The sequence below is a fragment of the Papio anubis genome, chromosome 4 (assembly GCF_008728515.1).
Source record: "Papio anubis isolate 15944 chromosome 4, Panubis1.0, whole genome shotgun sequence".
NCBI classification, from domain to species: domain Eukaryota; kingdom Metazoa; phylum Chordata; class Mammalia; order Primates; family Cercopithecidae; genus Papio; species Papio anubis.
In genome coordinates, this window is record NC_044979.1 from 136226445 (window position 1) to 136251490 (window position 25046).

The 25046-nt window shown below is 52.5% G+C and overlaps 1 protein-coding gene across 4 annotated transcripts in view; it reads left to right on the plus strand.

Moving 5' to 3' along the window:
• The first annotated feature begins 367 nt into the window (after nt 1-367).
• The window catches only part of MLXIPL (MLX interacting protein like), a 54278-nt gene continuing 29599 nt past the window's right edge, over nt 368-25046 (plus strand). Inside the window, exon 1 of one of the 4 annotated variants that reach the window (XM_021935742.2) lies at nt 368-576. Coding sequence is in view for 3 of the 4 variants with exons in the window: in XM_021935740.2 (XP_021791432.2) it covers nt 22217-22509 (293 nt within the window). In the remaining variant the exon portion in view is untranslated. Of the gene's footprint in view, nt 577-22170; nt 22510-25046 lie in introns of those variants that run through there. The other 3 variants (XM_021935740.2, XM_021935739.2, XM_021935741.2) reach the window with 3 other exon arrangements.

Below are 25046 nucleotides of genomic sequence, written 5' to 3' on the forward strand. Positions count from 1 at the left end.
GGGGGAGAGAGAAAGAAAGTGAGGGAAGAGGGAGAGAGAATGAGCCCAAAGAGAGACAGAGGGAGGAAAGGGAAGGGGGGGAGAGGAGAGGCAGAGAGGAAACAGGAGAGAAGAGAGGGTGAGTGAGAGATGAGAGTGAGTGGCATGGGAGGAGGTTTGAAGGAAGCCAAGGAGGAGCCCGGGAGGTGAAATGGAAGGTAATGGGATGGAATGGACAGGAAGAGTTTGCCCGGGCCATGGCTGCCCCACAGGCCTCTGAGCGGCTGAGCGGCTGCCGCCCACGTGCTAAGGAGAGAAGGAGGCACCGGATCAAGGGGCAAAGGACACCTCGGAGCGGGGCGGGGGTGCCCACGTCCACACCCGCCGCTAAAAGCCGGGCCCGCGGCGCAGCGCACGGAGCCCTCTGCCGCCCGCACGGGGAAGGCGCCGAGCGCCGCCGGGCGGCCCAGAGCATCCCCGCAGCGCCCCCGCCGCCGGCCCCCAGCCGCCCGCCAGGACCCCCGGCACTGGCCGCGCCGCGCCCCTCTGCAGGTCGAGCGGATTCCAGGTGAGGGCGTGGAGCCCCCGCGTCATCAGGTGGGTGCAGGGGCCTTACCCAAGGGGAATTAGATCCGCTTCTGTGCTGGGCCTCCGTTTCCCCTCTGCCCATAGAGGCGCGTGTCCCTGGCTCAGCTGGGCTGAAGGGGTTCACAAGCTTATGTGGCCTCCTCGCTCAGCCTCAGCTGCCAGGAGGAAGGAGGCAAACTCGTACCCCAGGGAGGACTCCGGATCAGGAATCCAAGAGTTCATCCTGCTAGAGGGTGAAGTGCACACGGGTCCTGGAAGCCCCGTGTGTCCCACTGGCTGGACTGGGCTTCCATCGTGCCTCCCACTGGCTGGGCTGGGCTGGGCTGGGCTGAGCTTCCATCGTGGTCTGGGAAGTTCTCCCAGGAGCTGAGAGGGGGCCAAGGGAATCAGGAAGGAGGGCCTTCCTCCCTCTGGCTCCCCCTGCCCTGGGCAGGTGACATGCCAGTGGAGAAACCCTGCCCAGGTGGGCCCTGGGATCAGGAGTACCCAAGCTTCCCCTGGCTGGGACAGAAAGAAGCCAGATAGCAGGGTGGGGTATGTGGATTCTGGCCCCTAGGCTTCTAGCCAACAGGTAGGGGCCACAGAAGTGGTGGCCGGCACTCCCACTGCTCTGCCCCGGGGGGGAAAGCCAGGGCTTCCTCCCAGCCACCCTGTCCCACCTCTGGGCTGGGTTTGGGAGCTTTGGGTTCTTGTCTGCATCTGGCTGTGTGACCTTGGGCGCACGACTTTCCATCTCTGGTCCTGGCTCTCCCTCCGTGACATGGGAAGGTTTACTGTTCCTGGGCCACTCATGTGGAGATGGGGACAGAATAAAATGGTACACCAGGTTGCTTTGGAGGACAGGGTGGCCCACTCCAACCAAGTCCCTCTGGTCCTTCACAAGGGGGATGGTGTTACAGGGTCAGCTGAGTCAGGAAGTCAGGGAGACCAAGGATCTATGAGAGCTAAGCTGGTCCCCACTTTGCCCAAGAACTTATCTTATACTCAGCAACTCCCCTGCCCCATGTCCTGCCCAGGCCCTCAGATGCAGGAGACGGCCCAGAATACAGGTCTAGGAATCTCAGGTCGGCCCCAGGGAAGCTCAGCTCCTCAGCCTAGGGTAGCTCTGGGGAGAGGAGGAAGAGTCTGTAATACCAACTGTGTAAGGACACAGTCTACTGGCTGAGCCAGGCCAGGTTGCGGTTTAGAAGCGGGGTCGGGGCTCAGGCTGGGGTTGGAACTCAGTCTGGGGACGACATGGGAGGGCAGCTCAGAGCCAGGGTCCAGGAACCATCCGCCTGGGGTTTTGGAATCCTGCGATTGAAATCATCTGGCTGATAGAGGGGTGGCACTGGTGGAGGTGATGTTTGTCAGCTGAAGTGGAGGGCAGGCATGTGAGCTTCTGCAGGCTGCAGAGTGGAATGGAAGAGTGGACTGGAAGCATGGAAGTGGGAGAGGTCATGTCTCCGAGGGTCCTGCAGCCACACCTGCCCAGAGTCTCTAGCGCCTTCAGGCAATCGCCTTCCCTGGGTCCCCTCCCCGGGGCTGTCTTTGGCCCTGTTGCCAGCCCTGTGGTGGGTAAAGACAAGCTTAGGCATGTGTTGGGTTTGTCAGGGACTGGGAGAGGCCACCATTAGTGCAGTCCTCACTCCCTGATTAGGGCCAAAGAAAAAGTTTTGGCTACAGATGTGGGGCAGAGGAGGGAGGAGAGAGGGGACATGCAGGCTTAGGATTGCTGTTCAGATAGGAGAAGAGGAACTGGCGTTTGCTATGCATTTACTGCAAGCCAGGCACTGCATAAGCTTTTCTGGCACTGTTTCCTTCTTCCTGATAACCAGAGAAGGAAAGGATCTCCATTTTACAGATGAGGAAACGGGCTCAGAGAGGTCAAGGCTCTGGTTGAAGGTCACACAGCCTGGGAGCGGCAAGGCTGATATTCAAACCCAAGCATCTTGGCTCCAAAGCCCTGGTTTCTGTTCCCACTACTGGCAGCGACCTTGGCAAGCCCTGTCCTCCTCTGGGCTTCACTCTGCACATCTGTAACCTGGGGTTAAACGGGCTTGCCTGGGTTGTTGGGCAGAGCTGGGAGGAGGTCTGGAAGCAACAGGGTGGTGTATTCTCTGCGTTCAAGGAGAAACACACAAGAGGGGATTACATTGGCTGACCCCCAACCTCCCAAGTCAGCTCATGGGTGTCCATGTGTCCTGTGCCCACCTCACCCACCTCATCCCCCTCCCCACCATCTTTCCCGCTCCTGAAACTTAGGGGCAAGGTGGCTCTGTCTCTCCTCTTTGAAGTTAGCTAAGCTGACCTTGGAGAAGGGGGCCCCCAACAACGGAAGAGTGAACAGAATATTCCCAGGGTAGGTCCTGGCACTGATAAATAAGAGACAGGAAAATACCGCCCTAGGACCAGAGGCAGTGGCTCACGCCTGTAATCTCAACACTGGGAGGCCGAAGTGGGAGGATTGCTTGAGTCCAGGAGTTCAAGACCAGCCTGGGCAGCATAGAAAGATCTGTGTCTCTGCAACAAATTAAAACTTAGCCAGACATGGTGGCATAGGCATATAGTCATACTCAGGAGACTGACACAGGATGATCACCTGAGCCGAGGAGTTTGAGGCTGCAGTGAGCTATGATGGCACCACTGCACTCCAGCCTGGGCAACAGAGTGAGAACCCTTTTCTTTTTTTTTTTTTTTGAGACGGAATCTCCCTCTGTTACCCAGGTAGGGCTAGAGTGCAGTGGGCTTGATCTCAGCTCACCAAGCTCCTCAGCCCCGGTTCCCGCCATTCTCCTGCCTCAGCCTCCCGAGTAGCTGACCAGGCACCAAGCACTGCCAGCCTCAGCTAGTTTGTTTTAGGTTTCAGTAGAGACGGGTTTCACCGTGTTAGCCAGATGGTCTCGATCTCCTGACCTCAGATCCTACCCACTGGCCCCAAAGTGCTGGGATTACAGGCTTGAGCCACCACCGGCCTGTTAGCCATATTAATTTTACATAAATGGCATCACACTTCATATATTGCCCATAACTTTTTTTTTTTTTTTTTTTTTTTTTTGAGACAGTGTCTTGCTCTGTCACCCAGGCTGAAGTGCAGTGATACAAATTTGGCTCACTGTAGACTCCACCTCCTGGGCTTAAGTGATTTTCCTACCCCAGCACCTCAAGTAGCTGGGACTACAGGTGCATGCCACCACACCTGGCTCATTTTTCTATTTTTTTTTTAGAGACAGGGTTTCGCCATGTTGCCCAGGTTGGTCTTGAACTCTTGAGTTCAAGTGATCCCCCTACCTCTGCCTCCCAAAGTGCTGGGATTACAGGTGTGAGCCACCCTGCCCGGCCCATAACTTTCTTTTTAAATTAGCATTGCATCTTAGCTATCTTTTCCTATTTCTACACCTATAATGGTAATGAGAGCTAGCATTTACTATCTAAGCACTTTGCAGGTATTAATTCACTTCATTCTCATAAAAACCATGAGATTATTATCTCCATTTTTTTCAAGATAGGGTCTCACTGTGTTGCCCAGGTTGGTTTTGAACTCCTGAGTTCAGACGATCCTCCTGCCTCAGCCTCCTGAGCAGCTGGGATTACTGTTTCAAGCCACCACATCCGGCTATCTCCATTTCACAGATGAGGTTCTGTTAACACCTGCATAGTATTCCCCTGTAGGGATTTATCAAAATGTATCCGACCATGCTGCTTTTCACTATTATAAACAGGGCTGTGAGGAATATCTTTGTTCATCTTTGCACACTCCTGGAAATATTTTATAGCACAAATTCCTAGAAGTGAATTTGATGGGTCACAGAGTACCAACATTTTTTGTTTAATAGATTTTTCCAAAATACAGTCCCATGTTACCTATCAACGACAGATTAGGGAAATAGCCTGTTGGCCCCTCCGGCATTCCTGTTTCTTCCTGGCCTGGGGTGGGGTTTTAAGCCTCCCCCGGAAGCAGCCAAAGCGGTGCAGAAAGGGAAGTTTCTGGGCAAATAACATTGTGCCACCGAGTTCTTCCTCCCCTCCATCCACTTATCCTCAGCCTCACCACAGGCTGCAGCCCAGGGCACTAAGGGAAGGGCTTCCTTCTCCTCTCTATGTTGTTGTTGTTTTTTTTTTTCTGCTCTCTACTTAATTTAACCTCTAGTCAAAAAGTACTGGGTCAGGAATTAAAGCCTTAAATGAGCCCCAGCATGGTGGCTCACACCTATAATCCCAGCACTTTAGGAGGCCAAGGTGGGCGAATCACCTGAAATCAGGGGTTCGAGACCAGCCTGGACAACATGGTGAAACCCTGTCTCTACTTAAAAAATACAAAAATTAGCTGGGTGTGGTGGCGGATGCCTGTAATCCCAGCTACTAGGGAGGCTGAGGCAGGAGAATCGCTTGAACCCTGGAAGCAGAGGTTTCAGTGAGCTGAGATTGCACCTCTACACTCCAACCTATCTCAGAGACCCTATCTCAGAAAAACAAACAAACAAACAAAAGTACCGGGTTAGGAATTAAAGCCTTAGTGGAGGCCAGGTGTGGTGGCTCACACCTGTAATCCCAGCACTTTGGGAACCCGAGGTGGGCAGATCACCGGAGGTCAAGAGTTTGAGACCAGCCTGGCCAATAGGGCGAAACCTTGTCTCCACTAAAAGTACAAAAATTAGCCAGGCGTGTTGGCACATGCCTGTAGTCCCAGCCACTCAGGAGGTTGAAGCAGGAAAATCGCTTGAACCCTGGAGGCGGATGTTGCAGTGAGCTGAGATTGTGCCACTGCATTCCAGCCTGGGTGACAGAGTGAGATTCCGTCCCCAAAAAATAAAAATAAAATAAATATAAAGTGTTAGATAAATAAATATAAATATATAAATAGATGACTTGTTCTGGTACCGCAAGCACGTGACTTACTTTCTCTGAGCCTGTTCCCTCATCAATGGCATGGAGTGACCAAAATCCCTGTTCATCTAGTCTCCCCCAGGGACAGGAGGAGAAAATGGTGTCTGAGGGTGCTATGGTTCCTGCCAAGGGCCAGGCAGAGACTGGTGGTTTTGTCGGCTGAGCTTTGGGCCAGCTTTGGCTGTACAGATGGATGGGGCAAGATAAGACCCTGGCCATGAGGAGCTCAGGGCTTGGTTAATGGGGGAAGCTGAAGGAGAAGAGGTGGGAAGAACATAGAGAAGGATTGAGACAGGCTGAGCCTGGCAGTGGTGCCACTGCGTGTTCCCCAACAGAGAGCCCAGGGGACTTGCCTGTCCTTCTAGGGCCATCTTGGTAAGCCCACACTGACTAACATCAGTGCCCTTACATAAAGGGCAGGCCCTGGATCAAACCTTCCGCCCTGCCTGGTGTTCTTTCTCCAGCTACTTCTCTCTTCCTGTCCTGTGTCCTCCCTGCCCATGCCCCAGCTCAGCCTAGCCTGGAACATGAGCTCACAGGGAGCTGCTGTCTGATGGGAAACAGCTGTGGGTTCAAATCTCAGCCCTGCCATCTACCATCAGTAAGAATCTTGAGCCAGGTATCCTATACAATGGGGCAATGGGGATCGTGGTCCTTGCTTTGCCCGGCTTAGAATGAGATAATGACCATGAAGCCACATTGGCCAAGGACATATGAGTGTAAGTGTCTTGCGTATCAGTGCTTCTCAAACCATCTGAAGGGCCCCTTTTTGCTTTTTTTTTTTTTTCCAGACAGAGACTTGCTCTGTCACTCAGGCTGGAATGTGGCAGTGTGATCTTGGTTCACTGCAACCTCCACCTTCCAAGCTCAAGCAATTATCTTGCTTCAGTCTCCTGAGTAGCTGGGATTACAAGCATGTGCCACCATGCCTGCTAATTTGTATATTTAGTACGGACAGGGTTTCGCCATGTTGGCCAGGTTGGTCTTGAACTCCTGACCTCAAGTGATCCTCTCACCTCGGCCTCCCAAAGTGCTGGGATTACAGGCGTGAGCTACTGCACTGAGTCCCTTTTTGCTTTTTGCCTCAATTCATGGACTTATGGGTATGCAAATACAAATAAAACACAAAGTACCTGAAGTAAAGGAAATATGTAAATTATAAGCCCAGTTTGTTATTGTTATATTCAACAGATAGAAAATTACTCTATTAAGTTGATGTAGGTGGCCGGGTGTGGTGGCTCACACCTGTAATCCCAGTACTGAGGCTGAGGTGGCGAGTCAGAGATTCTGATTGATTGCAAAACCCCTCGTCTCTATCAGGGTCAATAAACAGGAAGGGCGCCGGTTGAGCAGGGAGAATGAACTCCAGGCAGTGAGCCGATATCAGCAGCCTGGGCAGAGACTCACTAAAACAAAACCCAAAGAGGAATTTGAGCTCAGTCCAAGACCAGGCTGGGCCACAGCAAAGATCTCATCTCTACAAATTTTTTATATCAGTCTCCCTTTGTCACCCAGGCTGGAGTGCAGTGGCATAATCTTGGCTCCTGCAACTCGCCTCCTGGGTTCGATTCTTCTGCCTCAGCCTCCTGAGTTGGTGGCTGCCCATGCCCAGCTAATTTTTGTATTTTAGTCAGAGATGGGAGCCACCATGTTGGCTAGGCTGGTCTCAAACTCCTGACCTCAGGTGATCCATACTCTGCCTCAGCCTCCCAAAGTGCTGGGATTGAGCCACAACGCCCCAGCCTAAATTTTTTTTTTTTTTTTTTTTGAGATGGAGTCCATTCTGTCGTGCCCAGGCTGGAGTGCAGTGGCGCTGGGATCTCGCCCACGCCCGCCTCCTGGTTTGCCCATTCTCCCGCCTCAGCTCTCCCCGAAGGCTGGGACTAGCCACTACCCCCGCTAATTTTTTTTTTTTTTGTATTTTTAGTAGAGACGGGTTTCACTGTGTTAGCAGATGGTCTCTGGATCTCCTGACCTGATCCGCCTGTCTCAGCTCCCAAAGTGTTGGGATTACAGGCTTGAGCCAATCACCGGCCATTTTTTTTTTTTGAGACGGAGTCTCGGCTTCTGCCCTGCTGAAGGGAGTGCAGTGGGCTGGATCTCAGCTCACTGCAGCCCCACTGGTTTACCGCATAGCTGGGACTACCACCTCGCCTCGGCTAGTTTTTGTATTTTTTTTAGTAGAGACGCGGTTTCACCAGAAAGCCAGGGATGGTCCTCGATCTCCTGACCTTGTGGATCCGCTTCCATCTCGCCTCCCAGTGTTGGGATTACAGGCCTGAGCCACTGCGCCCGGCCATTTTTTTTTAATTGATGTAAGTGCTTCTAGAAACTCTGAATTTTTGTGTTTATCTTGTTGCAAACTTATAACAGAATCCCCAGCCTGGCAGTTGTCCATGGGCTACTCTCTAAGAAGTACAGATACCTCAGTGCCCACTGGAGCCAAGCCTAGCAGTGGGGTCACAGGGTGGCTGCCTGTGCTCCAAGGGAGCCAGGGACATGGCAGCTATGTAGGCTGCTGGCACCCCAGCCAGTTGAATGACTCATTACTGTGGTTCCCCAGCCCCCGCCTTTGTTTCTCCAGCTGTTTCCTCCCAGAATACCTTCTGCACTCTCTGTGTGACTAACTCTCACTTTGACCTTCTGCCCTCTCTGTGTGATTAACTCTCACTTTGTCTTTTTTTTTTTTTTTTAGACAGAGTCTCACTCTGTTGCTCAGGCTGAAGTGCAGTGGCTCAATCTCGGCTCACCACAACCTCCGCCTCCCAGGTTCAAGCAATTCCTGTGCCTCGGCCTCCCAAGTAGCTGGGACTACAGGCGTGCACCACCACACCCTGCTAATTTTTGTATTTTTAGTAGAGATGGGGTTTCGCCATATTGGCCAGGTGAGTCTTGAACTCCTGGCCTCAAGTGATCTGCCCACATCGGCCTCCCAAAATGTTGGGGTTGCAGGCGTGAGCCATGGTGCCTGGCCCCCACTTTGTCTTTTGAGGTCCACCTCAAGCACAGTTTCTTCTAGAGAGCCTTCCCTGACCCCCAGGGCTGCAAATCAGCCCTCCCTTAACTGAACTTCCTCAGTCCCAGGAACTATTTCTGGCTCCCTCTAGTGACTGGAGGGCATGCCTCACCCTGCGTGCTGAACTGTGCAAAAGCAGGAGCCATGTTGCAAGCATCTGAGCATTCCTCCACCTCTGCCTGAACAGAGGGCCTGATATCAGCAGGCAGTTAATGTGTGTACTAGGTGGGCAGATGAGTGGGTATTTGAGCAGATGGTTGGATGAATAGAAAGTTAGGTAGGTGTATACATGGAATGATGGATGGACAGATAGCCAGATTGACTGGTAGATGAATTGATTGATGGAAGAAGAAATGGATAGAGAGGTGGATGGATGAATGGGTGGACACAGAGATAGATGGATGGATGATGGATGGATGGATGGATAGATAGAAGAGATGGATTGATGGAAAAAGAGATGGGTAGATGGAGAGAGATGGATGGATGGATAGATAGAAGAGATGGACTGATGGAAGAAGAGATGGGGCCGGGCGCGGTGGCTCAAGCCTGTAATCCCAGCACTTTGGGAGGCTGAGACGGGCGGATCACGAAGTCAGGAGATCGAGACCATCCTGGCTAACCAGGTGAAACCCTGTCTCTACTAAAAAATACAAAAAAACTAGCCGGGCGAGATGGCGGGCGCCTGTAGTCCCAGCAACTTGGGAGGCTGAGGCAGGAGAATGGCATAAACCCGGGAGGCGGAGCTTGCAGTGAGCTGAGATCCGGCCACTTCACTCTAGCTTGGGCGACTGAGCAAGACGAGACTCCATCTCAAAAAACAAAAAAAAAAAAAAAAAAAAGAAGAGATGGGTGGGTGGGTGGATGGATGGATGAATGGATGGATGCATTCATGGATGGATAGATGGATGGACGGATGGATGGAAGATAAGATGGGTGATGAAAGAAAAGATGGGTGGATAGTAAGGTGAATGGAAAGATTGTAAATGGGCAGACAGGTAGATGAACAGATAGATGGGTGGGTAGATTGACAATTAGAGTATAGATGAATTAATAGGTAAATAACTAGATGGGGCTGGGCACGGTGGCTCACGCCTGTAATCCCAGCACTTTGGGAGGCCAAGGCAGGCAGATCACGAGGTCAGGAGATCAAGACCATCCTGGCTAACACAGCGAAACTCTGTCTCTACTAAAACAATACAAAAAATTAGCCGGGCGTGGTGGCAGGCGCCTGTAGTCCCAGCTACTCAGGAGGCTGAGGCAGGAGAATGGTGTGAACCCAGGAGGCAGAGCTTGCAGTGAGCCGAGATCACGCCACTGCACTCCAACCTGGGTGACAGAGCAAGACTCCGTCTCAAAAAAATAAATAAATAAAAAATAACTAGATGAACAGGTGAATGGATGGCTGGACAGATGACTAAATACTCACTTGATCTCTACCCTGCTGTCCTTCCTCCTCTCTTCTCCTCCTCCTCTACCTCCTCCTCCACTCTCACAGCCTCAGAGCACAAAGATCAATGATTTTCAGTTGAGACCAGAGGTAATCTACACAGGACATTTTGTCCTACACAGGACTTGGTATTTGTATAATTTAGAAATGTATGAGCAATATGGCAGATATTTATAGTATCATTAAACATAAATATAAGCTGGGCACAGTGGCTTACGCCTGTAATCCTGGCACTTTGGGAAGCCAAGGTGGGTGGATCACTTGAGGTCAGGAGTTTGAGACTAGCCTGGCCAACATGGCGAAACCCAATCTCTACTAAAAATACACAACAAAATAGCTGGGCGTGGTGGTGCATGCCTGTGGTCCCAGCTACTAGGGAGGCTCAGGCAGGAAAATTGTTTGAACCCAGGAGGCGGAGGTTGCAGTGAGCCGAGATCCCACCCCTGCACTCCACCCTGGGTGACAGAATGAGATTCTGTCTCAAAATAATAATAATAATAATAATAATAAATATAGAAGCAGAAAGCCTATAAAAGCATACTTCTTGCAAAGAAAAGTGGATTTTTCATTCCTAATATGTTGAATTCATAATTTTTTAAAATTAAATTAAAATTATTGGCCGACCTCAGTGGCTCACGTTTGTAATCCCAGCACTTTGGGAGGCTGAGGCGGCAGGCAGATCACTTGAGGTCAGGAGTTTGAGACCAGCCTGGCCAATATGGTGAAACCCTGTCTCTACTAAAAATGCAAAAACTAGGCCGGGTGCGATGACTCAAGCCTGTAATCCCAGCACTTTGGGAGGCCAAGGCAGGTGAATCACGAGGTCAAGAGTTTGAGACCAGGCTGGCCAATATGGTGAAACCCTGTCTCTACTAAAAACACAAAAATAGCCGGGCATAGTGGCGGGCACCTGTAATCCCAGCTACCTGGGAGGCTGAGGCAGGAGAATTGCTTGAACCCGGGAGGCGGAGGTTGTATTGAGCCATAGATCGCGCCATTGCACTCCAACCTGGGCGACAGAGTGAGACTGCGACTCAAAAAAAAAAAAAAGTACAAAAACTAGCCAGGCATGGTGGCGTACACTGGTAGTCCCAGCTACTTGGGAGTCTGAGACAGGAGAATCACTTGAACCTGGGAGGTGGCAGTTGCAGCGAGCCGAGATCAAGCCACTGCACTCCAGCCTGGGCAGCAGAGCAAGACTCTGTCTCAAAAAAAAAAAAAAAAGTTAACAATTATTTATTTATTTTTGAGATGAGAGCTTGCTCTGTCACCCAGGCTGGTCTTGAACTCCTGGCCTCAAGTGATTCTCCCACTTCAGCCTCTCAAAGTGTTTTGGATTACAGGTGTGACCCACTGCTCCCAGCAAACTCATAATTTTTGGTAAAACAATTGGGGTACTTCCGATATGAAAACAAGTCTGGTCCAACTTCTTCACTTCGGTGTAGTCATATTCATCCAATTTTCCTTCATGGTTTGTTCACCCATTTTACAGATACAGAAACTGAGATCCAGACAGGGGAAGTGACTTCTCAACTTGCCACCAGTTAGAGACACAGTTAGAGACTCCTCTCTCACACTGTTGTCTGCTTCCCCATCCTCTTCTCACTCATTTAGCTTTGTGAGAAGCTAACTGCCAAGTTAATCTCGCCAAGCTAACCTTGTCAAGTCCTCCCATAGACCGGATACATCATCTCCCTCGTCCCCGCACCTAGATGCCAATCCACCCCTAGCCGCGGCAGTGGCTTCCTGAGTCTGTAACCTGGTAAGAGGAGCTGAGGGGTCAGTGAAAAGAGGCAGAGGCATGTTTCTCACTTTAATGTGCTCAGGCTGTTTACAGGACCATCAGATCCCAGATGGTCAGCCAGACACCGTGGCTCACGCCTGGAATCCCAGCAACTTGGGGAGGCTGAGGCGAGAGGATTGCTGGAGCCCAGGAGTTCAAAACCAGTTTGGACAATATAGCAAGATCCCATCTCTACAAAAAAATAAAAATTAGCCTGGCATGGTGGCTCCCACCCGTAATCCCAATACTTCGCGAGGTCAAGGCAAGAGGATCGCTGGAGCCCAGGTCGAAACCAGCCTGGGCAACATAACGAAACCCTCTCTCCACAAAAAAATTCAAAAATTAGCACACACCATGGCGGGAGGACTGCTTGAGCCCAAGGAGGTCAACGCTGCAGTGAGATGTGATCTGACCACTGTACCCCAGCCTGGGTGACAGAGTGAGACTTTATCTTAAAAAAAAAAAAAAAAAGGCAGGGTGGGGTGGCTCACTCCTGTAATCCCAGCACTTTGGGAGGCCGAAGCAGGCAGATCACCTGAGGTCAGGAGTTTAAGAACAGCCTGGCCAACATAGTGAAACCCCGTCTCTACCAAAAATACAAAAAATTAGCCAGGTGTGGTGGCGGGCACCTGTAATCCCAGCTACTCGCAAGGCTGAGGCAGGAGAATCGCTAGGAGACAGAGGTTGCAGTGAGCTGAGATTGCACCACTGCACTCCAGCCTGGGCAATAGAGGAAGCCTCCAAAAGAAAGAAAGAAGGAAGGAAGTTAGGAAGGAAGGAAGAGAGAGAGAGAAAGAAAGAAAAAGAAAAGAAAAGAAAAAAGAAAGAAAGAAAGCCCTCCCCAGACTGTCACACTGAGGCACACACAGGAACACAGGGCAGGTGAGGAGGGGAGCAGGGCTGGGCGCTGGATCTGCACCAGGACATCAGTGAAGATGGTCTTGGCCGAGGGAAGTAACCCATGGAACACCTCTCAAACTACTTTGTAAGGGCGAATCAGGATGTAGAATGGCTGATTTCTATGTGTACATGGGTGCAAAGTCGGTTTCTTTTTCAAATAAAACCACTAAGTCTAACATACATGTAAATGGCGCACATGTCTTAAGTATCTAACTCCATGAATTTTCACAGAGAACATCCGCATATAACCAGAATCCAGATAAGGAAACAAAATGTGGCCGGGCACAGTGGCTCATGCCTGTAATCTCAGTGCTTTGGGAAACTGAGGCAGGAGGATCACTTGAGCCCAGGAGTTCGAGACCAGCCTGGACAGCATAGTGAGACTCCACCTCTACAAAAAAAAAAAAAAAAAAAATTAGCTGAGTGTGGTGGTCCCAGCTATTTAGGAGGCTGAGGCAGGAGGATGGCTTGAGCCCAGGCATTTGAGGCTGGAGTGAGCCATGATTCTACTACTGCACTCCAGCAGCCTAGGCGACTGAGGGAGACCCTGTCTGGAAGGAAAAGAAAATAGGGGCGGGGAGGGGAGGGGAGGGAAGGAGAGGGGAGGGGAAGGGAGGGGAAGGGAAAGAAAGGAGGAGGGGAGGGGTGGGAGGGGAAAGAAAAGAAAAGACAGGAGAGGGGAGAGGAGAGGAGGGGAGGGAAGGGAAGGGAAAAGAAAAGAAAAGGAAAGAAAAGAAAAGACTGGAGTGGAGAAGGGGGGGAGTGGAGGGGAGGGGAGAAAGAGAGAGGGAGAGAGGGAGAAAGGGAGAAGGGGAGAAGGGGAGAGAGGAAGGAAGGGAAGGAGGAAGGAAAGGAAGAAAATTGGACCAGTCACAGTGACTCATGCTTGTAATCCCAGTGCTTTGAGTGGCTGAGGTGGGAGGATCACTTGAGGTTGGGAGTTTGACACCAGCCTAGGCAGTATACCAGACCCCATCTCTACCTTAAAAAAAAAAAAAAAAAAAGGTAGCAACATCCCTGATAGCTCTCTTCTTGAGCCCTTCTAGTCACCCTGAGGCTAAACACAACCCTGACTCCTAACACCATAGATGAGCCTGTTTTGGAGCTGTGTATGAATGAAATCTTACAACATATACACTTCCGTGTCAGGTTTCTTTTGTTTAATATATTATCAGTGAGATTCACCCATAGGGCTGCACTTAGCTGTAGAGTGTTCATTCTCATTGCTGCATTAATATTCCCTAGTGTGGGCCGGGCGCAGTGGCTCACGCCTGTAATCCCAGCACTTTCGGGAGGCCGAGGCGGGTGGATCACGAGGTCAGGAGATCGAGACCATCCTGGCTAACACGGTGAAACCCCGTCTCTACTAAAAAATACAAAAAATTAGCCGGGCGTGGTGACGGGTGCCTGTAGTCCCAGCTACTCGGGAGGCTGAGGCAGGAGAATGGTGTGAACCTAGGAGGCGGAGCTTGCAGTGAGCCAAGATTATGCCACTGCACTCAGCCTGGGCGACAGAGCAAGACTCCGTCTCAAAAAAAAAAAAAAAAAAAATTCCCTAGTGTGACTGTTCTGCAATGTATTTATCCACTTACCTGTTGATAGACATTTGGAGCGTCTCCAGTGTTGGGCTATTAAGATCAGTGCTGCCATGAATAGTCTTTGTGTTTTGGTGCACATATGCGCACATTACTGGGTTCTAAGGTGGGGGATGCTCAATGCTAGTAGACACTGCCAAATACTTTTCCAAAGTGATTTTGTCTCCACTGGCAGGAGCAGTACATGAGTGTCTGCTCGTACCACATCCTCCTGCACCATGGCCAACCCTTTGAGTTTGAGAACATAGGTACTTGTGGAACAGGCTGGCATTCAATTGCCTGCGTTTGAATCCCAGGTCTCTTCTTATTATGTGACCTTCAACAAAGTCTGTTTTCTTGTCTGAAAAATGGGTTGAAAATCAAAGGGTAGGCCAGGCACAGTGGCTAACGCCTGTAATCCCAGCACTTTAGGAGACCAAGGCGGGAGGATTGCTTGAGCTCCCAAGTTCAAGACCAGCCTGGGCAATATGGCAAAATCCCATCTCTACAAAAAAATACAAAAAATAACTGGATATAGTGGCACGCGCCTGTATTCCCAAGTACTTGGGAGGTTGAGGTGGGAGGATCACTTGAGCCCAGGAAGCAGAAGTTGCAGTGACCTGAGATCGCACCACTGCATTCCAGCCTAGGTGACAGAGTGAGTGAGATGACTTCTCAAAAAAAAAAAAAAGGCCGGGCGCGGTGGCTCAAGCCTGTAATCCCAGCACTTTGGGAGGCCGAGACGGGCGGATCACGAGGTCAGGAGATCGAGACCATCCTGGCTAACACGGTGAAACCCCGTCTCTACTAAAAAATACAAAAAAAAAAACTAGCCGGGCGAGGTGGCGGGCGCCTGTAGTCCCAGCTACTCGGGAGGCTGAGGCAGGAGAATGGCGGGAACCCGGGAGGCGGAGCTTGCAGTGAGCTGAGATCCGGCCACAGCACTCCAGCCTGGGCGACAGAGCAAGACTCCGTCTCAAAAAAAAAAAAAAAAAAAAAAAAAAAGATAAACCAAGGGGCTGTTGTGAAGATCCTGCGGACCCGCTAGGTGCTAAGTGCTCCATAAACGTTAGCTTTTTATAGCTAATTCTCACCACAACCCGCCAGATCACTTCACCTCTCAGAGCCTCAGTCTCCCCATCTATAAAATGTCAATGAAAATTCTAACACACCCACATATACACACAGTTGAGAGGCTCACTAGTAAATGGAATAATTTATAAAAGTGCCTTTTAATTTTCTTTTTTTTTTTTTTTTTTTTGAGACGGAGTCTCGCTGTGCTCCCAGGCTGGAGTGCAGTGGCGTGATCTCGGCTCACTGCAAGCTCCGCCTCCTGGGTTCACGCCATTCTCCTGCCTCAGCCTCCCAAGTAGCTGAGACTACAGGCGCCCGCCACCACGCCCGGCTAGTTTTTTGTATTTTTAGTAGAGACGGGGTTTCACCATGTTAGCCAGGATAGTCTCGATCTCCTGACCTCGTGATCCACCCGCCTCGGCCTCCCAAAGTGCTGGGATTACAGGCTTGAGCCACCGCGCCTGGCCTAATTTTCTTAAGAGACAGGTTCTCACTCTGTCACCCAGACTGGAGTTCAGTGACATGTTTATAACTCACTGCAGCCTCCAACTCTTGGGCTCAAGTGATCCTCTCACCTCAGCCTCCCAAGTAGCTGAAACTACAGGCCCACAAACAGCTAATTTTTTAGTTTTTTGTGGAGACAGAGTCTTGCTATGCTGCCCAGGCTGGTCTCGAACCCCTGGGCTCAAGTTATCCTCCCCTTGGTCTCCCAAAGTGCTGGGATTACTGGCATGAGCCAACACGCCCAGCAGTGATTCTTGCTCTCAAGGAATTTGCCATCTAGTGGGGAGGAAAACCATGTACATCACTCACTGTGAACGCAAAGCCGAATGAAATTAGACTTATATTAGAACAACGGTGGTAGGGCTGGGCACGGTGCCTCTCTCCTGTAATCCCAGCACTTTGGGAGGCCGAGGCGGGTGGATCATGAAGTTAGACGTTCGAGATCAGCCTGACCAACATGGTGAAACCCCATCTCTACCAAAAATATAAAAATTAGCCAGGCATGGTGACGCATGCCTGTAATCCCAGCTACTCAGGAGGCTGAGGCACGAGAATCGCTTGAATCTGGGAGGCGGAGGTTGCAGTGAGCCGAGATGGCGCCACTGCACTCCAGCCTGGATGACACTTGGTCTCAAAAAAAAAAAAAATAGAGAAGGAAGGAAGGAAGGAAGGAAGGAAGGAAGGAAGGAAGGAAAAGAAAAGAACAAGGGTGGGAACTTGGAAATAACCTGAAGAACTGGGGGAAGATGTCAGAGGTGGGACTTCAAGGACAGGTGGGCTTTCCCAACGAGGAAGGACAGTCTGGGTGAAGAGTCCTGAGGATCAAGACTGGAAGGCAGGGAGGATGTAATGTCAGGTGGGATGGCTGAGGACAGCCAGGTACTCATACCACAGTTAAGACCTTGTCTTGCATCTCCATGGACCATGAACAAGACTTGTTTGTACAGAGGCTGTAAACTGCTGGTTATAGTAACAGAGGCTAGGAGAAGCAGAAAGAGGGTGAGCCAGGTTACACGTACATGGCTGTGCTATCATCTGGGCAATGGTGCCCTGAACAGGAGGTGCATGCCTGTGGTCCCATTACAAGTGGCTCATACTTTCAATCCCAACACTTTGGGAGGCTGAAGTGGGAGGATCACTTTGGCCCAGGAGTTTGAGGCTGCAGTGAGCTATGATCGCGCCACTGCACTTCAGGCTGGGTGACAGAGCGAGACCCTGTCTCTAAAAGTAGGATAAATCAGAATCTGCGGACGTCCTTGCATTTATTGGACACTCTGGTGTTTGGATGTTTTGCATTGTGCAGGCAGGGTTTGTCTTTTCAGCAGTTAGGTTTCTAGAGGTGTTATTTTATTTATTTATTTATTTTATTTATTTATTTTTTTTTGAGACAGAGTCTCGCTCTGTCGCCCAGGCTGGAGTGCAGTGGCGCGATCTTGGCTCACTGCAAGCTCCTCCTCCCGGGTTCACGCCATTCTCCTGCCTCAGCCTCCCAAGTAGCTGGGATTACAGGTGTGCGCCACCACGCCTGGCTAATTTTTTGTATTTTTAGTAGAGATGGGGTTTCACGGTGTTAGCCAGGATGGTCTCGATTTCCTGACGTTGTGATCCACCCGCCTCGGCCTCCCAAAGTGCTGGGATTACAGGCATGAGCCACCGCGCCTGCCTAGAGGCGTTCTTAAGCCCTGGAGGAGGGCAGAAATGAGATGCAGATGCCTGTTGAGGGGGAAATTCATGGCTGGGGAAGGAGGGATGTTGGGTGAAGGAAAGAATTCACTCATAATCCTCCCACCCACTCAGATCCAGCTCAGAGGAACATCTCTGAAACCACAGGAGACAATTCTGATGTTTTCAGAGCATGGGGAGAGTACGATGGTGTGATCTGGAGACACAGCCAGCAGAGACTTGGAGCCAAGATTGCAAGATCCCCAACAAATCACTGAATTCAGGCCAGTCGCGGCGGCTCGCGCCTGTAGTCTCAGCACTTTGGGAGGCCGAGGTGGGAGGATCGCTTAAGCCCAGGTGCTCGAGACCAGCCTGGGCAATATAGTGAGACCTCATCTTTACAACAGCAAAAAGAAGAAAGAAAGAAAACACTGAGTTTGGCCTCCCCATTTTACAGGTAGTGAGACAGATCCCCAGTAAGACAGAGAGAGAGAGATTGGCCCAGGGGTATTCATGGAATTAGCAGCAGAGCAAGGATCAATTTGGGTCTTCACCTGAGCCAGGGTGCCTGGAGCCAGGAGGCCCCAGTCGAGAGGAGAGGGCCTCCAACCTATCCAACACCCCCCCTCCACAGCACCCATCCGCTCCTCTTAGCCTCATGCCCCTTTCTTCAAGCATCCACCAAGTCTCTGGGTACCTGGGGTGGGGATTCAGAGATGTCAGGACACAGTCTTGCCTCAGTGGCCTGTTGGGGGTGGGGGAGGAGACAGACAGGCACACAGGGATAAGCGATGATCCTGTCAGCCTGTGTACCAAGGGCCTCAAAAGACGGTTAACCGCCACCTGACAGCTGGCCACGGTGGCTCACGCCTATAATCCCAGCACTTTCGGAGGCTGAGGCAGGTGTATCACTTGAGGTCAGGAAATCGAGACCAGCCTGGCCAACATGCTGAAACCCCATCTCCACTAAAAATACAAAAATTAGTCGGGCATGGTGGTCCAAGCCTGTAGTCTCAGCTACTTGGGAGTCTGAGGCAAGAGAATCGCTTGAACCCAGGAGGCGGAGGTTGCTGTGAGCCGAGATCAAGCCACTTCACTCCAGCCTGGGTGACAGAGTGAGACTGGCTCAAAAACAAAGTGGGGGCCACTTGGAGATGGCTCTCTGAAGCAGCGCAGAGCCCCTCCAAAGGAGGGAGACTGGGGTGAGCATCAGAACCCCCTTTCTTAACCTGGCAGGGATGGGCAAAGAGAATGCACATCCTACAGAGGGCAGCAGGGAGGAAGGAGCAGAACGGCTGGGGCTCCTGGGAATGTGATATGACCATTTGGCAGAGACAGGAGATACCCGGCCAAGGGAAGTGGGTGGAGGGGCTGGCCTGTGAGCAGCCTCGGATAATCACTTTCCTCCCACAGCCGGTGGCTTGGGCCCTCAGGGCACTGCCATTGTGATCCTGGGTGTTGTGTGATCCTCCCGTGGGCTGGAAGAAAAGTGCTGTGTGTCAACCTTTTCCAAGGCTGCAACACGTGGGTGACCACCTCCTCTCCGCTGCCTAACATGACCACGCATAAGATACCTGTCGGAAAGCCAGCGGAGCTCAGCATCTGCCTGAAACTCTCTCTTGCCCCAACCCAGTAGGGACATCCTTGGGGAGAAGTCTGGAAATCTACTAGACTGGGCTTTGCCACTGCCCCTGAGATGCTTGGGCGTGTTTTTACTCTCCTGTGCCTCGGAACCCATCTTTGAGGCTGTTAAAGCCTCCAATGAGGTGTCCGGTGTGAATGCCTCAGTCTGGTTTCTGTCCTTAAGGTGAGAAAAGAGCCTTCAGAAGCAGAAACAGGCCATGTACAGTGGCTCACCCTTGTAATCCCAAAACTTTGGGAGGCTGAAGCAGGAGGATCACTTGAAGCCAAGAATTCGAGACCAGGTTGGGCAACAGATTTCATCTCTACAAAAAAAAGTTAGCCAGGTGTGCTGGCATGAGCCTGTAGTCCCAGCTACTGGGGAGGCTGAGGTGGGAGGATCGCTTTGGCCAAGGAGTTTGAGGCTGCAGTGAGCTATGACTGTGCCTCTGCACTCCAGCCTGGGTGACAGAGTGAGGCCCTGTCTCTAAAAATATATAAATAGGCCAGGCATGGTGGCGCATGCCTGTAATCCCAGCACTTTGAGAGTCCGAGGTGGGTGAATCACTTTAAGGTCAGGAGTTTGAGACCACCCTGGCCAGCATGGCGAAACCTCGTCTCTACTAAAAATACAAAAATTAGCTGGGCATTGGGAGGCCGAGGCAGGTGGATCACGAGGTCAGGAGATTGAGACCATCCTGGCTAACACGGTGAAACCCCGTCTCTACTAAAAATGCAAAAAAATTAGCCAGGCGTGGTGGCGAGCTCCTGTAGTCCCAGCTACTCGGGAGGCTGAGGAAGGAGAATGGTGGGAACCCACGAGGTGCAGCTTGCTGTGAGCGGAGATGTGCCGCTGCATTCCAGCCTGGGTGACAGAGCGAGACTCCATCTCAAAAGAAAAAAAAAAAGTTAGCTGGGCATGGTGGCGCGCACTTGTAATCCCAACTACTCAGGAGGCTGAGGCAGGAGAATCGCTTGAACCCGGGAGGCAGAGGTTGCAGTGAGCCAAGAACATGCCATTGCACTCCAGCCTGGGCGACAGAGCGAGCCTCCATCTCAAAATAAATAAATAAGTAAAATATATAAATAAATAAAAATACAAAGAAGCAGGAACAAAAGCTGGACTTCAGTGTCAGTGAGAGAAAGGGATCAGAGCTCCTGGGTAGATGCCAGCCTGGGGGATGTCCACCTTCCAGTGAGCCACACACCCCCACCAGTAACAGTCCCTTGAGGCTCCCCTTGGGCGTCTCTGTGCAGCTGAAGTAATGATCACAATTTTTTTTTTTTTTTTTTTGAGACGGAGTCTTGCTCTGTCACCCAGGCTGGAGTGCAGTGGCCAGATCTCAGCTCACTGCAAGCTCCTCCTCTCGGGTTCACGCCATTCTCCTGCCTCAGCCTCCCGAGTAGCTGGGACTACAGGCATCCGCCACTTTGCCCGGCTAGTTTTTTGTATTTTTTAGTAGAGACGGGGTTTCACCGTGTTAGCCAGGATGGTCTCGATCTCCTGACCTCATGATCCACCCATCTCGGCCTCCCAAAGTGCTGGGATTACAGGCTTGAGCCACCGCGCCCGGCCGCAATTTTTTAAAAATATATTTTTTTTCTTAAGTATTTTATTTATTTATTTATTTATTTATTTTTATTTTTATTTTTTTGAGACTGAGTCTCGCTCTGTAGCCCAGGCTGGAGTGCAGTGGCGGGATCTTGGCTCACTGCAAGATCCGCCTCCCGGGTTCACACCATTCTCCTGCCTCAGCCTCCCAAGTAGCTGGGATTACAGGCGCCCACCACCACGCCCGGCTAATTTTTTGTATTTTTAGTAGAGACGGGGTTTCACCGTGTTAGCCAGGATGGTCTCAATCTCCTGACCTCGTGATCCACCCACCTAGGCCTCCCAAAGTGCTGGGATTACAGACGTGAGCCACCGCACCTAGCCTATTTTATTTTTTGAAATAGGGTCTCACTCTGTCGCCCAGGCTAGAGTGCAATAGGGTGCGATCTGCAACCTCCGCCTCTCGGGCTCATGTGATTCTTCCACCAGTAGCTGGGATTACAAGCCAAGCACGAACCACCACATCCGGCTAATTTTTGTATTTTTTGCAGAGACAGGGTTTTGCCATGTTGGCTAGGTTGGTCTCGAACTCCTGGCCTCAAGTGATCCACCCACCTTGGCCTCCCAAAGTGCTGGGATTGCAGGTGAGAGCCACCGCGTCAGGCCACCATGTTAACTAGAGGTATTAACAACCTCCTGCGGGCCAGGCCCTTCAGGGGCGTTGCCTGGCGTTTACCACATCAGGCCCCTGAGAGGTGGGGGCTTCCAGCTGTATGGAGGACCCAGAGGAGCTAATATGGGGTCGGGCGGTGGAGGTGGAGGGCAGGAGTTAAGTGAGGGGGGATGGTGATCTCTGGCCTCACAAGAGGGTGCCCCTGAAAGCACAAACCCCAGGTCCTGAGGCGCTTTCAGGCTCAGTTGTGATAGGGGACCTTTTCGTTGTTGAAACAGATTCTCTGTCATCCAGGCTGGAGTGCAATGGCGCGATCTCCGCTCACTGCAGCCTCAACCTCTTGGTCTCAAGCGATCCTCCCACTTCAGCCTTCCGAGTAGCTGGGACTACAGGTGCATGCCACCATGCCTGCACCTGTTTTTTGCACCATAATTTTTGTATGTTTTGTAGAGACAGGGTTTTGCCATGTTGTCGAACTCCTGAGATCAAGGGATCCTCCCACCTTAGCCTCCCCAGTAGCTGGTATTACAGGCTCTCTCCACTATGCCCAGATAATTTTGGCATTTTTTTGGTAGAGATAGGGGGTCTTACCATATTGCTCAGGCTGGTCTCGAACTTCTGACCTCAAGCCATCCTCCCACTTTGGCCTCCTAAAGTGCTAGGATTACAGGCATGGGGCCCTGGCGCCCGGCCTGACCCTTCTTAAGATCCCTTTGGAGCAAACTAGGGGAGGCTCTGTTAGAATTCCAAGGAGAGACGGGAAGGGAGATGGGGCCGACCCGCCGGAGCTCTAGGGCACCGGGTTCTCACCTGGCGCAAGGACTATGCTAATACAAGACCCGCCCCGTCCCAGGCCCCTCCCATCCGAGCGGCCTATGGGGCGGGGGCTGGGCTATGTTAATGAGGCTGGGCTGGCCACGAGCTGTTCCCCGCGCTGCACGGAGCCAGCACCAGGCGGTGACGGCGGCGGCGACAGCCATGGCCGGGGCGCTGGCAGGTCTGGCCGCGGGCTTGCAGGTCCCGCGGGTCGGTCCCAGCCCAGACTCGGACTCGGACACAGACTCGGAGGACCCGAGTCTCCGGCGCAGCGCGGGCGGCTTGCTCCGCTCGCAGGTCATCCACAGCGGTCACTTCATGGTGTCGTCGCCGCACAGCGACTCGCTGCCCCGGCGGCGCGACCAGGAGGGGTCCGTGGGGCCCTCCGACTTCGGGCCTCGCAGTATCGACCCCACACTCACACGCCTCTTCGAGTGCTTGAGCCTGGCCTACAGGTGAGGGTGGCTCGGGGCCCCGACGGCCTCGGCCTCCAGATGGGGATTGGGGGGTCTGGGGCAGGACTGCGCGCTGGGGCACTCAACACCCCACCCGAACCCGGTCCTGCGGCTCCCGGAGGCTCTGGTCACGCCCTGAACATCCCCTTTCTCCCAGCCCCGGGGTCCTCCTATCGCCGCCCAGCCCGCTGGCCCCCGACGGACCCGCGCTTTTCTGATTCCCATTCCTCCCCCATCCCCTCTTCCCCGAGGCGCAGACCGCCTGCGCCCCGCCTCTACCTGGACCGCTGGTCCCCTTTCTCTGGTCCCGGCCCCTCCGTCCCTCCAAAAATGCCAGGAGTCCCAGGTCTCTAGGCCACCCGCGCCCATCCCCACTCTCCACTCTGGAGCCACTCCACCCGACCCCCTGCAGGCCTCGGCCTTCTCCCCAGCAGCCCCGGCCCAGGCCCGCCCTATTCCTGGACCCTGAGATACTCCCAGCTCCCCTGATTGTCTCAGTTCATAGCCAAAGTGGACTGAAACTGGCCCACTGTCTCGTCCAACTCCCCGCAATTGCTGAGACACCTCTTCTTGATCTGCTATGTCAAGGGTGGCGGGAGGAGCATGTCCCAGAAATGTCCAAGAGGCGCAGCTCGCTGAGGTTACGCCGGTGTCCGGGAGGCCTGGGTTCGCCTACCCGCGTCGCCACACTAGGCTGAGCGCCCGTCGCTGCCTGGGACCCCCGCTTAGCGCCTCAGAGAGCGCACAGGCCGCGCCCCGCTTCCGCTCCACGCCCCGCGTCCCAGAGGAGGGCGCGAACCCGAGGCCTGGCCCAGTGCCCTGGAGCAAAGTTCCCCGGAGCGGAGGGGCCAGTATAAATTATCAACCGAAAACCCGTAGGGGAGAAAGGGGGATCGGCCGGCCTTGATCTTTTCTCTGTGCAAATATTCCTCTTCCTCCGCGGCGCCTCCTCCCCTTCTGAGAACCGCTGGCTACGGATCGGCACCTGCCGCCCTGCGGGGGAGCGGGAGCTGGGGTGGGGACTGTCGGGGGAGTATTGCCTGCCCCCAACCGCGGCCGCCTAGCTGCGACCCCATTGGCTGGAGGCGGAGTAACCTTGGCCCACAAGCTCTGGCCCCGGGCCCAGGTCATGTTGCAACCCGATCGGCCAGGGCGCCGGACCCGTGTGGAAAGTTCAAATTCCCGTCCCTTCTCCCTCCCTCCCCAAATGTCACGCGACTGCCTGGGACAGGGCATCTGAGGTCCTGGTACACCGAATGCCGGCACTCCTCCTTCTGCGGGTCTCCCATTCCCCACCCACCCCCAACTTTGACTTCTTATTATATACTACACATCAGTCTACTTGGGGGGGGCCTCACTTCCAACCCCCACTCCTGACCATGTGTGACCAAAGAGGAGAGGTTCTGGGGAGCTGGCAAGGTAAGGGACAGCGCGCAGCCCAAAAAACTGCCCCCCTAAGAGGCTGACTCAAGGCTGATTTAACCCCAGTCAGGGATAGCTGGGGTAGAGAAGTCTGTGTTTTCTTCCCAAATACCCAAATATTAATATATTAACAGTAAATCTCTCTGGCTGGGCACAGTGGCTCCTGCCTGTAAGCCCAGCACTTTAGGAGGCCAAGGTTCTCATCCAAGGATTTCTTGAGCCCAGGAGTTGGAGACCAGCCTGGGCAACATACTGAGAACCCGTCTCCACCAAAAAAAAAAAAAAAAAAAAAAAAATTTTTTTTTTTTTTTTTTTTTTGAGAGGAGTCTTGCTCTTGTTGCCCAGGCTGGAATGCAGTGGTGCGATCTCAGCTCACTGCAACCTCTGCCTTCCAAGTTCAAGAGAATCTCCTGCCTCAGCCTCCTGAGTAGCTGGGATTACACGCACCCACGACATCCAGCTAATTTTTTGTATTTTTAGTAGAGATTTCACCAAGTTGGCCAGGCTGGTCTCAAACTCCTGACCTCAGGTGATCCGCCAGCCTTGCCCTCCCAAAGTGCTGAGATTACAGGCGTGAGCCACCACGCCTGGCCAAAAAAATTTTTTTGATCAGCCAGGTGTGATGGCGCATTCCTATTCCCAGCTACTGGGGAGGCTGAGGTGGGAGGATCACTTCAGCCCAGGAGGTTGAGGCTCCAGTGAGACATGATCGTGCCACTGCACTCCACTCATAGAGATAGAGTGAGACCTTGTTGGAAGGGAGGGAGGAAGGAAGGAAGGAAGGAAGGAGGGAAGGAAGGGAGGGAGGGAGGTGGAGGGAGGAAGGGAGATGGAGGAGGGAAGGAGATGGAGGGAGATGGAAGGAGATGGAGGGAGGGAGGAAGGAAGGAAGGGAGGGAGGGAGATAGAGGAGGGAGGGAGATGGAGGAGGGGGGAGATGGAGGAAGGGAGGGAGATGGAGGGAGGGAGGGAGGAAGGAAGGGAGGGAGGGAGATGGAAGGAGGGAGGGAAATAGAGGAGGGAGGAAGATGGAGGGAACGAGATGGAGGGAACGAGATGGAGGGAGGGAGGGAGATGGAGGGGGGAGGGAGATGGAGGGAAATGGAGGGAGATGG